This window comes from Dipodomys merriami, unplaced genomic scaffold (assembly GCF_024711535.1).
Source record: "Dipodomys merriami isolate MVZ:Mamm:240054 unplaced genomic scaffold, mDipMer1.0.p SCAF_9, whole genome shotgun sequence".
In the NCBI taxonomy this organism is placed as follows: domain Eukaryota; kingdom Metazoa; phylum Chordata; class Mammalia; order Rodentia; family Heteromyidae; genus Dipodomys; species Dipodomys merriami.
The window spans coordinates 10,233,563-10,252,359 of NW_027206512.1; the positions used below are offsets into that span (position 1 = coordinate 10,233,563).

At 41.6% G+C, this 18,797-nt stretch overlaps 1 protein-coding gene across 1 annotated transcript in view; it reads right to left on the minus strand.

The window, feature by feature from the left end:
- Positions 1–15,554, minus strand: part of Pkd2 (polycystin 2, transient receptor potential cation channel) — a 40,796-nt gene extending 25,242 nt beyond the window's left edge. Inside the window, exons 1-2 of the mRNA XM_070013029.1 lie at positions 14,865–15,554; positions 7,359–7,472 (exon numbers count right to left, since the gene is read on the minus strand). Of these exons, the coding sequence (XP_069869130.1) occupies positions 7,359–7,472; positions 14,865–15,468 (718 nt within the window). The 5' untranslated portion in view covers positions 15,469–15,554. The remainder of the gene's footprint in view (positions 1–7,358; positions 7,473–14,864) is intronic.
- Positions 15,555–18,797: the final 3,243 nt, after the last annotated feature.

Consider the following 18,797-nt stretch of genomic DNA (forward strand, 5'->3'; position numbering starts at 1 on the left):
AATCCTGGTACTACTGAGAAAAAAACAACAAATCTAGCAATTTTTTTTAAAAACACAGTATATGAGGAGGGGGGGGGAAGGGAGGGATGAGAAGGAGAAACAAAGGAGGAGGTAACAATGCTTAATAAGAAATGTACTCATTGGGGCTGGGAAGGTGGCTCAGGGGTAGAGCGCTTGCCTTGCATGCATGAGGCCCTGGGTTCGATTCCTCAGCACCATATAAGCAAAAAAGAAAAAAAGGAGGAAGTGGTGCTGTGGCTCAAGTGGTAGAGCGCTAGCCTTGAGCTGAAGAGCTGAGAGACAGTGCCCAGGCCCAGAATTCAGGCCCCATGACCGGACCCCCCCCCCAAAAAAGAAAAGAAATGTATTCATTACCTTGCCCATGTAATTGTAACCCCTCTGTATGGTATTTTCACAAAAAACAAAAACAAAACAAAAAAACTGTATGTTTTTCATCTTATCTAGTATATAAATTCTAATCCTTAGAACAGAACAGTACAGAAAATATTCTCACCTCTAACAAGAGAAAAGTAAAAGTGGAAATTTAACAGGTAAGTATATAAAAAAGGTAAAATGAGATCATGGAAATTTAATGAAGACATAAAAGGAATGACAAGATTTTTAAACTATTAGTTAAAAATGGGGAAAAAGAGCAGCACCTTCAGAATTTCCATAAGAAACCTATTCAACATGAAAGGAATGAAAAAATATGTAAGGAACAAGGTATTTTTAAAAGAATTAACTACTATTGTAATCATCTGGCAAAAGAAGGGAGTACTGAGTGAAAATGGCAATTTTATGTTGATAAAGCACACTAACACAATGATCTATCAAAAATTCTTATCTCTTGAATAAGAAACAATCAAGATATATAAAAAAATGCATTACATAATATGAGGAGAACTCTTAAAGGCACACAGAAAGAGAAGGAGTTACCGAAGTCAGAAGGAAGTTTCTAATATGCCAAATGCAGTATGACTAAATGGCAGAAGGGGAGAAAGATTCCACAAGATTTGCTAATGGAGAGATCCCTAGCAATCCTGATAGGGCCTTTCAGGAGGTAGAAGACAGTCTACAGAATCAATGAGAGTGTTCATGACAAAGTCATTAAAATCCCCATGTACGTTAATGGTTTTAATTCAAATCTCAAAAATAAAATAGTACATAAAAGCTGAGATGGAAATCTTTAAGGCACAGAAGCTATTGACATTGACAATGTTGATCTAATTGTTTTACTTTAGAAATAAGAGGAAATAGATATTAACATTTACATTACCAAAAGACAAAAAACATGTAAAGTCATGTTCAAAGTCCTTTCTATCTTCTTTTTTATTATTGTAATATTCAATTTTTGCCTGGTTAGTTGTCAGAAAGGACAAGTTTTTAAGTCAAAGGCTTTAGCAACTATTTCCCATGGATTACTATGAGTGACCTTAGCTGCAGGTGTTTGTTGTGTAAAGCTAAGCAGATGTTTGTCACTGGATGTGGAATTTAGCTCCCCTCTGCCATGATCTAAAACAGATCTTTCCTTCAATGACTCTTGTTATCAGCCACCCAATCTATGAATTCACTGACAACTATTTTTAGACTAGCATCTTTAAAAGCTTTTCTTCCTCTTTCTTTTTTTTTCTATTTTTAGACTTCAAGACAATACCTCTTTTGAGAGTAAACAATGGAGATACATAGATTTCTTATTAAAAGAAGTCTCCTCCTGCCTTAGAACATACCATACTGTATTATGATTTTGTTATTCATTTCTTCAGTTTCATTACTTGTTTGCACATCAGTGTCTTGACAGTGACTTTCCCACACAAGTGATATTTTTATTTAAAAATGTTACAATATTAATCCTTTATGAAATGTACTCCTTACATTGCTCTGCCTTTTTTTTTGTCAGTCATGGGGCCTAAACTCTGGTACTGGGTACTGTCCCTCTGAAGAGCTAAGGGACAGTAGAGCAAGCGCTCTACCACTTGAGCCACAGTGCCACTTCCGGCTTTTTCTGCTTATGTGGTGCTGAGGAATTGAACCCAGGGCCTCATACATGCAAGGCAAGCACTCTAACACTGATCCACTTTCCCAGCCTTTTAATACTGCCTATTTCTTTGGTATATAGAGGTAAAATCCATTTCTGTAATATTCATTAGACTGTTTTAGTGATTTCTATTAATGTGCTTACATTGAGTAGGCCTGAGTAGTTTATAGAATGAGTGGGGAGCATAAAAAAGATTTTCATTGTAGTTTCACCAAACACTGTCCATTGCATTTTTCTTATTTCAAATATCTTCTAAAATACTCATCACTTTCTCAAACATCAGCATGTACTATTGCTGTTTATAATGGCAAACCCTTCATATTAGTCAGTACTTTAATGGTGAATTCATAGCAACCTCAGAGTTTAAGTATGAATAAATTTTGAATTAGAGGGAAAGTTGGATTGCTTAATTCACATATTATTTCCATCCTCTTGGTAAAATAGATTGATTTAAGGCAGAAGAAAAGAACTAACATAGGTAAGATTAAAAAAAGCAGCTCTTAGTTGGCATTGAGAAAATCCAGTACAGTCAGGGCCCAACTGGCTATTATCTGTGTTTGGTAGAATGCATTGATAATTATTTCAGGGGAAGATTTACTTCTTATAGCTATTGTATAACAGATACAATATTGTATTATTTCTATTCTTATATTATTTCTCATTTTTACAACAATAGTTGACAATAAATATCTTACAAATGAGGAAACAATGCTCAAAAAGATTAAATAACTGGTTCAAATTTACCTAGTAAGTGAGCTGGTGGAGCTGTGATTTGAATTCAGATCTAATTTTTAAAAAAGTCTACACTTTTCCACCTATGTCAAGCTACATTTCTGAACTCTTAACTACTTGGTACCAACAGTTCCCAGTTGGAGGTATGGCTCAAGTGGTTCAACACTTGCCTAGCTAATGCAAGACTCTGAGTTCATATTCTAGTATTTAAAAAAAAGCTTCTGGTATGTAATTACTCAAAACATTAATAGGATTAATTATATTATCTCATATGATCTCCTTTGTACACACAAAAGTGAGTTTGATTTTCTTGGTCATGTGATACTGATAGCTGGCAAGATTTTGGAACTAATAATTAAAAGCATGATTATTAAGCAACTGGAAAGAACTCAATCACTGGGAACTAATAAGGAGTGAACTATGTCTGGTTGTCCTTACCTACTTGTGTGTCTGTGTGGGCTGGTCCTTGGGCTTGGGCACTGTCCCTGAGCTTTTATGCTCAAGGATAGTGCTCTACCACTTGAACCACAGCTCCACTTTTGGCTTTTTGATGTTCAATTGGAGGTAAGAGTCTCATGTACTTCCCTGCCCAAGCTGGCTTTAAACCTTAGATCTCAGTATCCTGAGCAGCTAGTATTATAGGCCACCAATGTCTGGCTCTTATCTACTTTTGAATTTGAAAATAATTTTTTAATAATTGAAAAGAATTTATTTTAAATCTCTGATCATAAATGTATAAGAAAGATGTTAAGTAAAGTTTCTGATTGCCAATAATAGACATTTTAAGGATTCTTTGACCAAGTTAGTGACTATACCAGTGTGATTTCAGTTGATATGAGGTCATTCTGTTATTTCTCTTTTGGAGATTAAAAAACTGGAGTTTCTGGAGGCACAATAGCTTTACAAAGTTAGTAAATATCAGAGTTGTTTGAATTTAGAGGCTATTTTTTAAACCAGATTGACATGTAGTAGACAAAATCAGAAATAGTTGGGTTCTGATTATCATATAGTTTGCTTTTCTCTTTCTCATTCTTTTTCTTTCTCTTTTCATCCTCTTCCTTCCTCCTTCCTTCCTTCCTTCTTCCCTTCCTTCTTTCCTTCTCTTTTTCTTTTTTTTTTTGTAACTACACTCAGCCGGGCATTTGAAAGTCTTTTCCTATGAGCTTGTTGAAGTAAACTCTACCCAATGGGCTAGATTAACAGACTGATGTTCTTAGTGTCTTTTTTGACTTGGTAATTTACAAGGATAAGGACACAGATGATATCTCTGTTGACAGTGTGAGTCTGAGAGGACTAGCTGATAAGGGAGATGATGAACCCACATTTAGAATAATTCCCACAGATAAGAATTATGAGTAGATCCTAATGAAATGACATTTAAGCAAAGCAAAAAGGAAGACCTCCAGCATGAGCCAGGAAAATAGATGGAAATACTGCTTTCCATTGCGGGGCCAGAGTCTCAGGCTTATGCACAAGAAGAGGCAGTCTCCCCAGTCTGGCTAAAGTATCATTCAACAATGAAGTATCTGGATGATGGCTCACTACCCTGCACTGCCACCATGAGGGGCTCCAATGAGCAGAACGCATGCATGAGAAGTTTCCATTGTATGAGTTATCCAATATCAGGATCCAATCACAGCATCACCAGCTAAATGAACTGGAAGGTTCATCCTGGGGAAGACTGAGGGTAGAACGGACATCTCAAAGCAAACTTCCAAAGGGCAGAAGTGGAAGAGACATGGAGAGGCACTTGAAATTAGTGTGCTAGAGGTAGACTGTGAGGAAGGACATTCTATCCTAACCACCTAAAAACAGAAATGATTTCCACAAAGTCGTTCTTTTAAACGTGGGACTTGCTCAACAAGGGGAGCAATCCCTAGGGAGGGAGATTATGGGAGAGAAAGGGGGTACTCATTGGAGGTCTAATTGTGCAACTATTAAGATCCTTTGTAACCAGAGATGCTACAAAACCAAAAGTACTTTTTAAAATAAAATATATATGTACTATTAGAGGAAAGATGTAATTAGTATGAAAAAAAGAACAAAAAACTATAAACATTCTAAGTGGACAAGGAAACACATTTGTTTTGTGACTTCAAGTAGGCTTCTTAAGAAACTCTAAAATTTCAGTGTAATTCTCTGGTCTAATTTCCAAACATCTGAAAACATCGAAACTTCTTTGAGTATGGCTTGAAAGCTCTGCTTTAGCGGAATTAGACAAACTTTAATTAAAAGAAAAATAAAATACTTGATAATCCTCAGGTTCAGGCACTTTGGGCAACCAGTGAAATTCTAGATATACTTTATCGGGGTGACCAATTTTTCCTAAGAAATATATCAGCATATGTAATGTTTGAAAAAAGTTAGTAATTCTAATCAACCTATTTAAGTCCAGTTTAATAATGTAGGCATCATTTCTATGCTAATATTCCACTTTTTTTTTTTTTGCCAGTCCTGGAGCTTGAACTTTGGGCCTGGGCACTGTCTCTGAGCTCTTTTGTGCAAGACTATCACTTGAGCCACAGAGCCACCTCCAGCCTTTTCTGTAATTAATTGGAGATAAGAATCTCATGGAAGGAAGTGGCGCTGTAGCTCAAGTGGTAGAGTGCTCGCCTTGAGCTGAAGAGCTGAGGGACAGTGCCCAGGCCCAGAGTTCAAGCCCCACGACTGACAAAAACAAAAACAAAAACAAAAACAAAAAAAAGAATCTCATGGACTTTCCTGCCTGGGGCTGGCTGCAAACTGTGATCCTCACTTCTCAGCCTCCTGAGTAGCTACGATTACAGGTATGAGCCACTGGCATCCTGCTAGGTATTCCAATTTCTAACAGCTTAAACCACAAAAGCTTAATGTGTAACATCTTACGAGTTTGTTCAACTTTTAATCCAGCATCTAGATCATTTTTCTGGCTTTTTAACATTTCTGGTTTTTTTGTTAAATGTTAAGAAAGTATGTCCTATCCTATGAGGAGTCTAATATAGTCACAAACTCATAGAAACAATGGTTCCCCAGGGAGAAGGAGGCAGGAAAGGGAGGTGTTAGTCAATGGATATAAAACCAAAACAATCTCACGCAGACACCCGCAGACACCCTCAACACCTCCCTCAAACATAAAACCCAGTGAAATGCTGGGAACTGAAACTAAACAAGCAGGGCTATTAATCACACTTGAAGGAAAACAAGTAGCTGTGAAGTCTGCATCATTCTGAATACTTAGAAAAATAATAGCGTAATTGGACTTTCAAATGGGTAAATTTGAGGATATGTGCATTATATCTCAATGAAGCTCTATCCTCTTCAAAAAATGCATCATGAGTTCTTTTTAAGAAGTAATGTTATCTTTAAAAGCATGAGATATTCTCTCCTAAAGTTTTTAGACATTCCTTCTAAAAAAAACTCAGAAAATTACTAAGTAAAAACCAAGAAGGTGATATTATTCATGAATACATAGTTTTTAGCTGAAATAAATTCTTTTTAAAACTTTCATTTCCATTTGGATAGACAAAGTCTCATAAAAATCTAAACAGAAGCCATGTACTACTAAAGCTTATTTAGAAAGTTACTAGTACTAGGAAAAACCACTGTGAGGGTATAAACAGATATTCAAAAATTATAATTAATAACAAACTTAAACGTTTCACATTTTTTGTTCCACTTAAAAATTTTTTTTTCATAAATCTAGTAAATTAAAAAACTGTCTTTAAGTTTACAGAATTTAGGCAGTAGAATCAATAAAAATTCAAAAATTCAAAAAATACTGATTAACTTCAGATACTCTCTATATACAAAAAAGGGGATTCTTTCCAAAGGTGCTATTAATTTTTTAACATTTTTATGTGCAAATATGGGAATGTTTTTCCCAGAGAAGTTTTGTAAAGATCCAGGGTCATAAATCTGCTTCTTTGTCTGTCCTTATGTAGGGCTTTTAGTGAGCAAGAAAGAAATACTCTCTTCATAGATAAATCTTTCCCCTGTGACTTTCTAAACTTGTCAGGCTTTTTTGATTGTTGTTGTTATTGTAGTTGCTTGTGCTGGTCCTGGTGCTTGAACTCAGGGCCTGAGCGCTGTCTGAGCTTTTTTGCTCAAGGCTAGCACTCCACCAAAGTGAGCTTCAAACTGAGATGCTTAGATCTCAGCTCCCTAAGTAGCTAGGATTATAGGCTTGAGCTACTCGCCCCTGGCAAATGGTTTGGAGACAGTTCAGGTTAACACTTCCTTAATCTAATGAACAATGCAGTCAAGTCACACTGCTGCTTCCCTTGGAGGAACCATAATGGATACAAGAAAAGACTAACTTCTCCTTCCTTCCAGTTCCATTTGGTTGGCTCTTAATGAAAACCTTGCTTGGAGCCTCACGGGTTTATACTATAGACCTTTCCTCCTAAATGACCTAAATGCCAGCAGAGGAACAGTCACATTGAGGAAGAGGAGAATAAGAAAGACATGTGTGGTGATACAAGTTTCCTGTAGAGTAAATGCCCAGAAGTTATTGAAGGTTAGAAGAAATAACTAATGAGAATGAAGACATTAACATAACATAGCCAAACATTTCCAAAAGGTGTCCATTAGTAGAAAAAAATGGTCTACTTACAAATACACAAGACTATGAGAAAAAGGAGGTACGTGACCAGTTCCCGTAGAACACTTTTAAGGTATTTCTCTCGGTTAATGCTGCTTTCCTCCATGAGTCTTGTTCCCCAGAGACCTTTAAAATAATAATGAAAAATGATGTCATTTATTAAAGAAATTTCATGAATGGCAAAAGGAAAAAAATGAAGTATATAGTATAATTGATAAAATAAGTTCTCATATACAAAAATGAATATATATGCATATACATATATATATGTGAGAAAATTGAATGCAACTAAGTAACTAGTTTAACTTACTCGTTTTCTTTTGCTCAAGGCTGGTCCTGTATCACTTGAACCACACCTCTACTTCCTACTTTTGCTGGTTAAGTGAAGATAGAATCTCTTAGATTTATCTGTCCAGGCTGGTTTTGAACTTCTATCCTTAAAACAGCAGTCTCCTGTGTATCTTGGATTACAGGCGAGAGCTATCAGCATCCAGCTTTAACTGATTCTTTATAGGCCAATTGATGCATACTCTTCAGACTAAAAGTAACAGCTCATCCATCTTCTTCCCTCTTTGGGAAAATAGTAAAATCAGCAACCACATTCTATATTTTAGCAGACAGATGGAAAAAGTGTTGGGCTGGCTTAGCAAAGATGACCTAACCCTACATAATCTGGCTGGAGAATTACCGCAGATTTGAATCCAGCCAGCAGACACGATGGCTGTCCAAGACCCTGGTAATGAATAGTGCGGTCAAGTCACACTGCAGCTTCCCTGGAGGAACCATAATGGATTCCAGAAAAGACAAACTTCTCCTTTTTTACAGTTACATTTGGTTGGCTGTTAATAGAGCCTTGCAGGTTTATTCTACAGACCTTTCCTCTAAATGACTGAGTTTCAAACACCTAAGCCACAACCAAGCCACATGGAGAAAAGAGGAAAGCAATATAGATAGAAACTTTCACTTCAGCGAAATGACTTCATCATTAGTGTTAATGTCTTTTTTAAAGTCTTATAGTAATAGTGGTTCTACTTTTGCTTCCCCTTCTTTCTTTCCAGAATCTGAACTCAAAGACATTGTGTTACACATCATAGGAACACAAACTTATGACCAGGTTTGCATCTGCCAAGATCTGGTAGTTGTCAAGAGAATTACTCATTCAGAAGAAATGCAGCAAGCAGAATGTTTGCTCGCTGAAATGCTCTCATTCTGAAGAATCATTACAAATTCAGATGACATGGAAAATTACAACTAAGGAGAACAGAGGCAGGCAACGATCAGGCTCAGTAGCCTTGGATTCAAGCACACCAGCACTTGAGTGAATTTCTTTTATGGAAATCAAGTCTAACAGACACAAAAGTAGAGATCGCTAGTCTCTTTACCATGAGAAAGATTTCTTTTACTACTAGGTCAGTGATTTTATTCTTTCCAATTGTGTATGGACAACCATGAAATAAGGAAATAGGCATGCTTCTGATTTGTAGTATTCACAAATATTGCGTAGCCCTTAAAGAAACCACACTTGTACAGATTTTACTTAAGTTAAACTTGCAATGGCTTAAGGTAATTTAATATGGCCAGTGAATGAGACATTCACTTTTTCTAAGTTATTCTATTTACCTCCTCAAATACTAAAGAGCTTTAAATTTTTCCCACTGTGTGTGTATAGTCTTAGGAAACAGGGACTCCTTTAAATTCTGATGGATGAGAAATGACTGAATCCACAAATAGGAAAAATAACTTGCTTGTAGCCAACTACTTCCTGTGTTTAGCAGAGCTAATAAGGTAAGAACAGTTAAGGATGGAGCTCTTAGCCTAGCACCAGTGGCTCACACTTGTAATCCTAGCTAGTTAGGAGGCTGAGATCTGAGGTCTGCAGTATGAAGCCAGTCTGAGTGGGAAAGTCTGTGAGACTCTTTCCTCCAAGTAACCACCAAAAAGCCAGAAGTGAAGCTGTGGCTCTTCCCCTTTTATTTGTTACTGGCATCAAACTAGAATTTGGGAGTTCACCACAGAATAGGTCTTTCTATTATCCCCCACATGGGGTTGATGCTTTAATTCTGACAGCTGTCTTTAATCTCACTCTCTACCGTCCCAGCTCTCAAGGGTTTGTACCCTCCTCACCCCACCCTAACTTGATTAACACTATCCTGACCCAATTTCTCATCTGCCAGCATCTCCACTTCACCTCATCCTCTACACTCCTCAGACTGATGTGATCCTACCTGCCTCCTACCTGAAGCCTCTCCTGGCTCCAAATGCCTAAGTACCAATGTCATAACATGCATTTCAAGTTCGCTTGGTCTTGCTCCAGGCTCTGAAATGTTCCCCTCCTTCTTCCAAATAGAGCTCAACATCGACTCCCTTGAGACTCCACTGAACTCCTCAAACAGACCTGTTCCTCTCCTGCTTGGGTTGCTTCCTTACCCAGAACCTGCCATTGCAATTATTTACCAACATCTATTTCACCTATCAAATTAGGCATCGGAAAGTTAAAAACCTGTACACCTGGACAGTGTGGGTGAGGCGATGCAGTAGGGGGCCGCCCTGTGCACTGGAGGGTGGTGAGGACCTACTGAGTAAAGTAGGTATCAGAAGCATTCGCCTTCCACCCTGAGTTGTGCAAACCAAAAATATGGGTACTGCCAAGTGTCACCTGAAGGGCAAAACCTACCCCCTGCTTAGGAAATTCTCTGCTAGTGATGAAATAACACTTAATTCTGAAGCCTAAACAGGCGAACTACCTGGACACTAATGGCTCCTTGTAATTCTAGCTACTCAAGAGACTTAGGTCTGAAGATAGCGGTTAGAAGCCATCTTGGACAGGAAAGTCCATGAGACACTTATCTCCAATTATCCAGCAAAAAGCCAGAAGTGGAGCTGTGGCTCAAGTGGTAGAGTGCCAACCTTGAGTGAAAAAAATCTAAGGGACATCACTGAGGTCCTGAGTTCAAGCCCTAGTCCTGGCACATTAGGCACACAGACACAGACACAGACACAGACACAGACACAGACACAGACACACACACACACACACACACACACACACACACACACATACACACACAGCTCAGGATGCTGAGATCTGAGAATCCCAGTTCAATGGCAGCAGCCCAGGCAGACAAATCTGAGGGACTAGTATCTCAATTAACTAGCAAACAGCAGGAAGGGGAGGTGTGGCACAACTAGTACAGCACTAGCATTGTGCATGAGGCTCTGAGTTCAAGTCCCATTACTGGTACACACACACACACACACACACACACACACACACACACACAAAGGTGAATGTGCTCCCTGTTAGACATCAAAAGGCAGAGAAAATGTAAGTTAAACAGAATTGCAAGACAATGAGTAAGTTTGTGTTGACAGTCACTTATCACATACCAATAGCACAACAATTTCAACGTCAATGATTATTTTAAGAAAGGAAGAGTAGATCTACTATTGCACTTGAGCCCTAGCTATAATGTGACAGTTTGCTAGCTATCAATCCCATCTTCCCCTATAAGACATGTACATACATAATACTTTCCACTGTTCCTTGCAGGCTTCTTGATTATATGGTGAAGAACTTCACCAATGAAGCATGAGTAGAAGAGATGTGGGCCAGATGGGGTTCAATTGTAAAGTGTTTGTCTAGCAAGGATAAGGCCTTGGATTCAATCCTTAACACTGGAAGAAACAAATATAAAGACAAGGGCAGTGGCAAGTCTTCTTCCAACTTCCTGTGACAACTTGGAAAACCAGCCTTGCCTAAGCACACAATAACAAGTCAATTCTCTGGGAAAGCCAGAGAGGAAAGAAGCTCCTGTCTACAAATGCCCACATAGAGGAGAGTGGTTACTAACCTGGAATCCCTCTTTGAAGTGTTATGAGAAGAGATGAACTTCTTCAGGGCATTAAATTCAGACAATTTGATAGATCAAAGATGAGTGCCACAAATTTACTTTGCTACTAAAAAGTTTGATGATGATGATGATGATGATGACTGATCATAATTAAACAAGACTGTTGGGACAACTTTAAGTCTGAGGCAACTTCAATTTTCTTCAGGCCTTTCAGCACCTCCTCCTGGCTTTCACCCAGTCTTCCTGATTTAGTGTCTCTTTCTACAGACTCTCCTTGGCACCATGCTACTGACTTACCCTCTGTCCCTGTGCTCTGTTCTTGCTCAGAAACCTTCCCAGCTTCTTAATAGTTAAGGATATCATCTTAATTCTTTGGTTAGATGTACTGTATCCCACAACTGGGCCTCTTCTTTCTTGAATATTTTACTTCCGTCCAGAAGACAGATCTTTTCTGTCTAAGGAACAGAAAGACCATTTACTGTCCACTTGGGACTCGTGTCACAACCCTAGGATGCTAAAGCTTAGAAGGGGACTGTGGAGATTAAATTCAATTCCTTGATTTTATAAGTGAACTGCTGAGGCCCAGGAAGTTTAAGTGGAGTTACATAAAGTCAGAAAAGCAGGAGAAATCTAGGGAAGCACCTGATCAATCCAGACCTCAATCTCCCTTACCTTTAAGACTTGCAAAAGCTATTTTCCGTTCTAATCCTAAGGCATTGTTTACAGAGTTTATACACTCTTCCATCACTTGTAATCCAAGAGGGAAAATAACCATAGCATATTCATAGCTATTTATTTTACATTTCTGGGTTCTGCCCATCAGAAAATAGCAATTACTCTCCTAGTTTTTTTTCAAAGCTGCTAGTAAAATGCCACCTTCTTGAGAGGTGTTAAATAGTTAATGAATGCTGCTTAGCTAGTGATCAAGAAGGCCAACTTCATTTTTCTGTCACAGAATATGCAAAATAAAATTTAAAATTTGTCTAAACTGAAAATTTCCCAAGCCTCTTCTCCTAGATTGTCATTATAGGTATTATTGGTATTTTTACATTTCTGGTTTATTAGAAAGGATATTAAAAAGGAAACAGAAGGTGAGGCACAGAGACAAGGAGACATAGAAGCTGAGGCACTAGGAAGAGATGAGGGGCTTCTATTTCCTCCAGGGTTCCCAACCGCCAGAAACCATGAGTTCAGCCAGCCCCAAGCTCCACTGGTAAGGGCTGACTATAGGTTTTTAAGACTATAAAGAGGGGCTGGGAAGGTGGCTCAGTGGTAGAGTGCTTGCCCTGGGTTCGATTCCTCAGCACCATATAAGCAGAAAAAGTGGTGCCGTGGCTCAAGTGGTAGAGCGCTAGTCTTGAGCTGAGCTCAGGGACAGCGCCCAGGCCCAGAGTTCAGGCTGTACAACTGACAAAAAATGTAACTGTAACCACTATGTACATCACTTTCACAATAAATTTTTTAATTAAAAAAACTTGTAATATGCTGTCATGAAAATATGTATTTCAGCCGGATGCTGGTGGCTCACGCTTGTAATCCTAGCTACTCAGGAGGCTGAGATCTGAGGATAACGGTTCAAAGCCAGCCCGGGCAGGAAAGTCTGTGAGACTCTATCTCCAATACACCACTCGAAAAGCGGAAGTGGCACTGTGGCTCAAGCAATAGAGCATTCGCCTTGAGCTGAAGAGCTGAGGGACACGCCCAGGCCCAGAGTTCAAGCCCCATGACCGACAAAAAAAAAGAGAAGAAAATATGTATTTCACTTCATTATATTCTATTATTGAGCTAGTCAAACAAGTATTCTATCAATTACTTACTGAGATAAAAAAGATCTTGTGAGTTAACATTGTTTACTAACTTATAAGAAATTATATTTCAGTGACTACTTTTTTAAAAGCATGATAAAATTTATATGGCAGTATTATAGGTCAGAACTCAGGGCCTAGGGCAGGTGCAGCTCTAGACTGCACCTTCTGTCTGGCTGTTTGCTAGTTAATTGGAGGTATTGAGGACTTTCCTGCCAAGTGGCCTTCAATATCCATCCTCCAGGTATTAGTCTACTGAGGAGTAGTTACAGATGTGAGCCATAGATACCCACCATATTTTTTGGGGGGGGTGGGGGGGTGTCCGTTGAGGCTTGAACTTAGGGCCTGAGTGCTGTCCCTCTGCTTTTTTTGCTCAAAGCTGGCTCTCTACTACTTAAGCCACAGCACCACTTGCAGTTTTTTGTTGTTTCTTTGTTGTGGTTAATTGGAGATAAGAGTCATAAATTTTCCTGCCCTGATTGGCTTCAAATCTCTATCTTCAGATCTCAGCCTCCTAAGTGGCTAAGATTACAGGCAGGAGCCACCAGTACTCAGCACATAATTTGTATTAATACAGTTAGGGGTCCTATGAAGTATTTGTGCAGTCAGGTTATCAAAAAGAGGAGTTTTTGTTTTCTACCACCATGCCCTGAACCAGATTAACATAAACGTGAATGTGACAAAAGTACCAAATGTCTTTTTATAATTTATGCAGCACTTACAATATGGCAGACTTGTTACCCATTTCACTTAATTCTCCCAAGAAACAAGTCAAATACTAAATATTATGATTATCTTATTCTTTTTAACAGTTACAAATTTTAAGAACCAGAAAAGATTAAATATAGCTATTTATTGCTCAAGGTCACACAGTTAGTGATGTGGGATTTGAATGTAGGCCTGACCAATCTTTCTCATGCTGCTACTATATCACTGGGATAGTTTTTCATGTGATTCGAAACTGAACCAGGAAGGAAGGAAGGAAGGAAGGAAGGAAGGAAGGAAGGAAGGAAGGAAGGAAGGAAGGAAGGAAGGGAGGGAGGGAGGGAGGGAGGGCGGGCAGAAAGAAAATCAGAAAGATAGAAAGCAAGCAATCACACACATCACCACATTAGCATCGATAACCTATAAGTCCCTCCCACAACTGGATAACACCATTAGCTGCAGAGGATTCCTGGCAGGTCAGGAGGGCAGGCAGCATGGACTCCAGAGGAACAAACTGAGAGCCACATAAACTTCATTTTGCTTTTTTTGGGGGGTGGGGAGGCGGTGGTCTTGGGACTTGAGCTTAGGGCGCTGTTCCTAGGCTTTTTTTTTTAAATCAAGGATGGCACGGCTCTATCACTTAGCCACACAGAGCTCCACAGCAGCTGTTGTGGTTCGGTAGTTAATTGGAGATAAGAGACTAACTGACTTTCCTGCCTAGGCAGGCTTCAAACTTCAATCCTCAGATCTCAGCCTCCTGACAGCTAGGATTACAGGCGCGGGGCACCAGCGCCCGGGTACACTTTTCTGTTTGCTTTGGTGATATTCAGCAAACATGCAGTTGCGACCGCAGTCAGTAGTACTGGCAGCAACATTCCATTTACTTCTTCGCAGCAGTAAAACACAGTTGACGTAGCCTAAAGAGAGGGTGGTACCCAACAACTCTGCACCCACACCGTCACCGCGAAATTCCGAACCGGGTACCGGAAATGGAGTGGAATTGGCAGAAGTGGGGACCGCGCTTCCCAGGGAGGCGGGGCCGCGCAGGGGCCGCGCGGTGGAGCCGCGCTGGACCGCGCGACCCAGCTCGGGCGAGGGTCCGACCCACCTCCCGCAGGTCCGGTGTGTGCATCAGCCCGGGCGGAGCGCGCTCTTACCTCGCAGCCCGCGAACCAGCCTCTCGGCCCAGGCCACTCGGGGCGGCTGCCCATCCAGCGGGAGGTGGCGGTGCCGCGGGTCCCCGCCGCCGGCCGGGCTGGGACACGGTGGGGCCTGGTCCTCTCGCCGGTGCCGCCTCCCGCTTGCCGGGCCCGCGCCGTGGTAGCCCCCCAGTCCCCGGCCGCGGGCGCCCGAGGAGCTCACCGCCGAGGAGGCGGCCGATCTCCGGCTGCCCGGGCGCCACTCCACATCCATCTCCACCACCATTCCTCCTTCCTCCCCTTCCACCTCGTCGTCTTCGTCGTCCTCCTCAGCCTCGAAGCCCGGGTTGTCGCGGCTCCACGCCTGCCTGGAGCAGGACGAGAGCGGCGGGGAAGGAGAGGCCGATGCTCCCGCCGGGGGGTCCCGCGCCGCAGCCTGCCGGATGCGCTCCATCTCGATCTCCAGGCCCCGCTGCGGCTCCCGGAGGCCGCCCGGGGCGCCCAGGCCGGTGCCCACGGCCGCGCCACCAGCCATCAGCCGGCCCGGGCCCGGCGATCGGGGCGGTGGCGGTCTCCTCGTGTCCCCGGGCTGCTGCGGCTGCACGCGGCTGGAGTTCACCATCGCGCTCACTGGCGTCCGGGGCGCACAGGCGCTGCGCCTCCCTCGGCGGTGCCCGCCGCAGGAGCCATGTTCTTTTCTTCCCGGGTCCCCGTTTCCTCTCCGCCCCCGACCGCCCCGCACTCCCGCGTTCCCGCCCGCCCCCTCGTCCTGCCCTCTGGGCCCGCCTCCTCTCGGCCTCGCCGCGCCCAGCGCCGGCCGCGCGCCCCGCCGCGCGCCCCCGCCTGCCTTCCCAGTGGAGCCGGAGCCCGGATAGACGCCCACATTCCACTCGAGTGGAAAGTTCGCGAAGCGAGGGAGCTGCTGGCCCTTCAGCCTGAGGGGAAAGGAGAGGGGTCGTGGCTTGCCCAATCTCGGGATCCATGGGCCCTGATTCATGGACTCACCGTGCCCCAGTTTATCCAAGAGCAGAAAGAGGTGAGAAGGAAGGCTGAGAGCTTTCCAAGGAGAAATAGTGAAATCCAGCCCGAACTCAAGTCCTCGAAGGGGCAAAGAGATACTTCCCACACTTAGAAACTACCAACCAACGGCGAGGCTGCCTTGCTTTGCCCAGGCTGCCATCCTCTGGGTGGCCCTTCTGTTTGCTGGATGGTTTCTTGTCAGTCTCTTTCCACACATTGTGGGAATCTCAAGGGTTGGGCCCCCCCAGGGCCTTCAGCTCTCTGGGGCTGGACAGCTAGATGTCATTTCTCCACCTGGCCAGCACTGACCTCTGCATAACAGAATCCTGCCTCAGCCCTAAGTCTAAGAGCCTTATTTTTGTTCATAACATATCCAATTCAGCGCTCTGCAGATGTCTTAAACTCCACCTCTCCTAAACAACAACAACAACAAACGTTCCCCCCTTGTCTTTTAAAACTGCTTCACCCTTAGTATCCTCAATTGTAGTTTCTGTCCTCATTTCCCAGGGTAGCCCTTTCATGATTTTCTCAACTCAAGCCTCCTTTCTTGGGCCCAAAGGTTCCCACTCCCCCCATCTGAGAAGGGCTTTGCTATTCATTCCTCTGGCCTTTCATTGTGGCCAGTGTTTTTTTCACATTGGGACACATGACTTCTATTACTTCTGCCCTGTCTTCTGGCTCTTCCTGAATTGTAGAACTAAAGGTGCTCATTGGTCACATTTTTGCTTAGACACTTCATCGGCTGCTAGCATTAAAAGTTAATGTTTAATTTCAGTAGTCTGGTTGATTTATATATTTTTGTGCCAGAACTCAGGGCCTGGGTGGTATCCCTTAGCCTTTTCCACTCAAGGCTGGTGCTCTAGCAGTTGAGCCTCACCTCTACTTTAATTTCTTTCATTTTTATTCTTAAGTTGCTGTTCAAAGGGGTTAGAATTTAACCTTTCATGGTTCTTTGCATCTCCACCCATCTTCTCAATTTATCTGGTTCCATTTTCATGTGTGTATACTCAATAATATTATTGCATTTTGCATCCATCCTTTCTCCATTTGTCTACCCCCATCCCTTGACCTCCTCACCCACCCAACACATTGCGGCTACCTGGTATTTGTTTTATTAAACTGTTAAGTTAGTGGTTCACACCATTGAAATCTTCCCCAGTGTATACCATGCTTTAGTTAATATGTTGTGTATATAAGCATATGGCCCTGTTGTATATGTTTACATATGTATTTATAACTTAGACCTAACTTCCAAGTATGGTATAAAACGTGTCCTTTGTCTCTGTGAGCCTGACTTACATCACTTATTTTTTCCAGGTTGATCCATTTTCTTGCAAATTACTTAATATCATTCTTCCTAATGGATGAGTAAAATTCCTACATATATGTGTATATATGTATATATATGTATATGTGTATATATACATATATATCACATTCTTGATTTATTCATCTAAGGGCATCTAGGCTATTGTTTCCAGGTTTTTTTTCTTGGTAATTAGAGATAAGATCTTTTAGAGACTTTTCTGCCCGAACTTACTTCCAACCTCCATCCTCAGATCTCAGCTTCCTGGGTAGCTAGGGTTACAGGTGTGGACTTGTTGAGCCACCAGCCTCCAGCTGGTTTAGTAAAATTTCAAATCCACTCCTGTATTACTTTGGTAGAACTACCATAACAAAACAGCATAGACTAAACAATAAGAAAATTGTTAAACAATAGAAATTTAAACAATAAAAATATATTTTCTCACAAAATATTGGCTAGTTTCTTTGGAAGCCTCTCCCTTTGGTTTTCAAATGACCCAGTCCTCTGTGTCCTTGATCTTTCTTCAAATCATTCTTTCTTCCAAGAACATCAGCTGTATTGGGATAGGAACTAGCATAATGATCTAGTTTAACTTAGTTGCCTTTTTTTTTTTTTATTGTGGTCCTGGGGCTTGCATTCAGAGCCTGGGTACTGTCTTTGAGCTTTTATGTTCAGGCTAGTGCTCTACCACTTGAGCCATAGCTCTCTACTCCCAGCTCTTTTTTTATAAGGGCTAATTATTTGGAGATAAGAGTCTCATGGACATTTATGGCGGGTCTGGCTAACTCTTAATTAGCCTTTTACGGACATAGTTATGTTTGCCATGCTAACAGTTAGGACTTCACCATGTGAATTTGGGAGAGGACTCCATTTGGGTCATGGCAGCTTGTAAGATTCTTTTTTCACACGGCCTCCCATATAGTACAGCCACCCATGCAGCTTTGTTGGTTCCTACGCACTAACACACTGATTACATTTGGTTGTTACAGCTACCTATCACTTGATCTTGCAGTTTGTCAAAGTATCTGTGCCCTTCATGTGACTGAGTTTCACAGGGGCAGGGCTGGTGATAAAAGGAGAAACCAGATCTGGCTGGTGCTATTCATCACACTGGTCTCTAGGCATTTCCAGTATATTGAATGAGAAGTTGAGTGTACTCAACCAAGTGTGGTAGACTTTGATCTCAAGAGAAGACCACTTAAACAAACAAAAACACAGCAATTGCCAATCTGAATAGAAACTGATGCCTGCCTTGTGGATGGCTTCTAATGATGCAGGGCCCTGAGTTATGCCCCTTGTGCTGCATTATCAAAACTTCTTAACAGACACATGGCAGAAGAAAACCAGGCATGAAAAGAAAGTTGGAGAATGGAGCCAAAGTAGTCTCGTGGAGAATAGTATAGTTCAATGTTTTCACAATGTTACCTAGAGATCTCTACAAAGTCTCCAGAAACTCCTGATTTCTTACCTGAAATTCTGAATCTTTGCAGAAGACTCTGGGTACCAATATGTTCCAAAAGGAGGGACTTTTATAAACATGTTCCCCAGAATCCCACCGTTCATTATCTAGAGTTTCAGCTCTAGAAGAAACCTCAGTAGGTCTTGATTCAGATTTACTTCTCTTT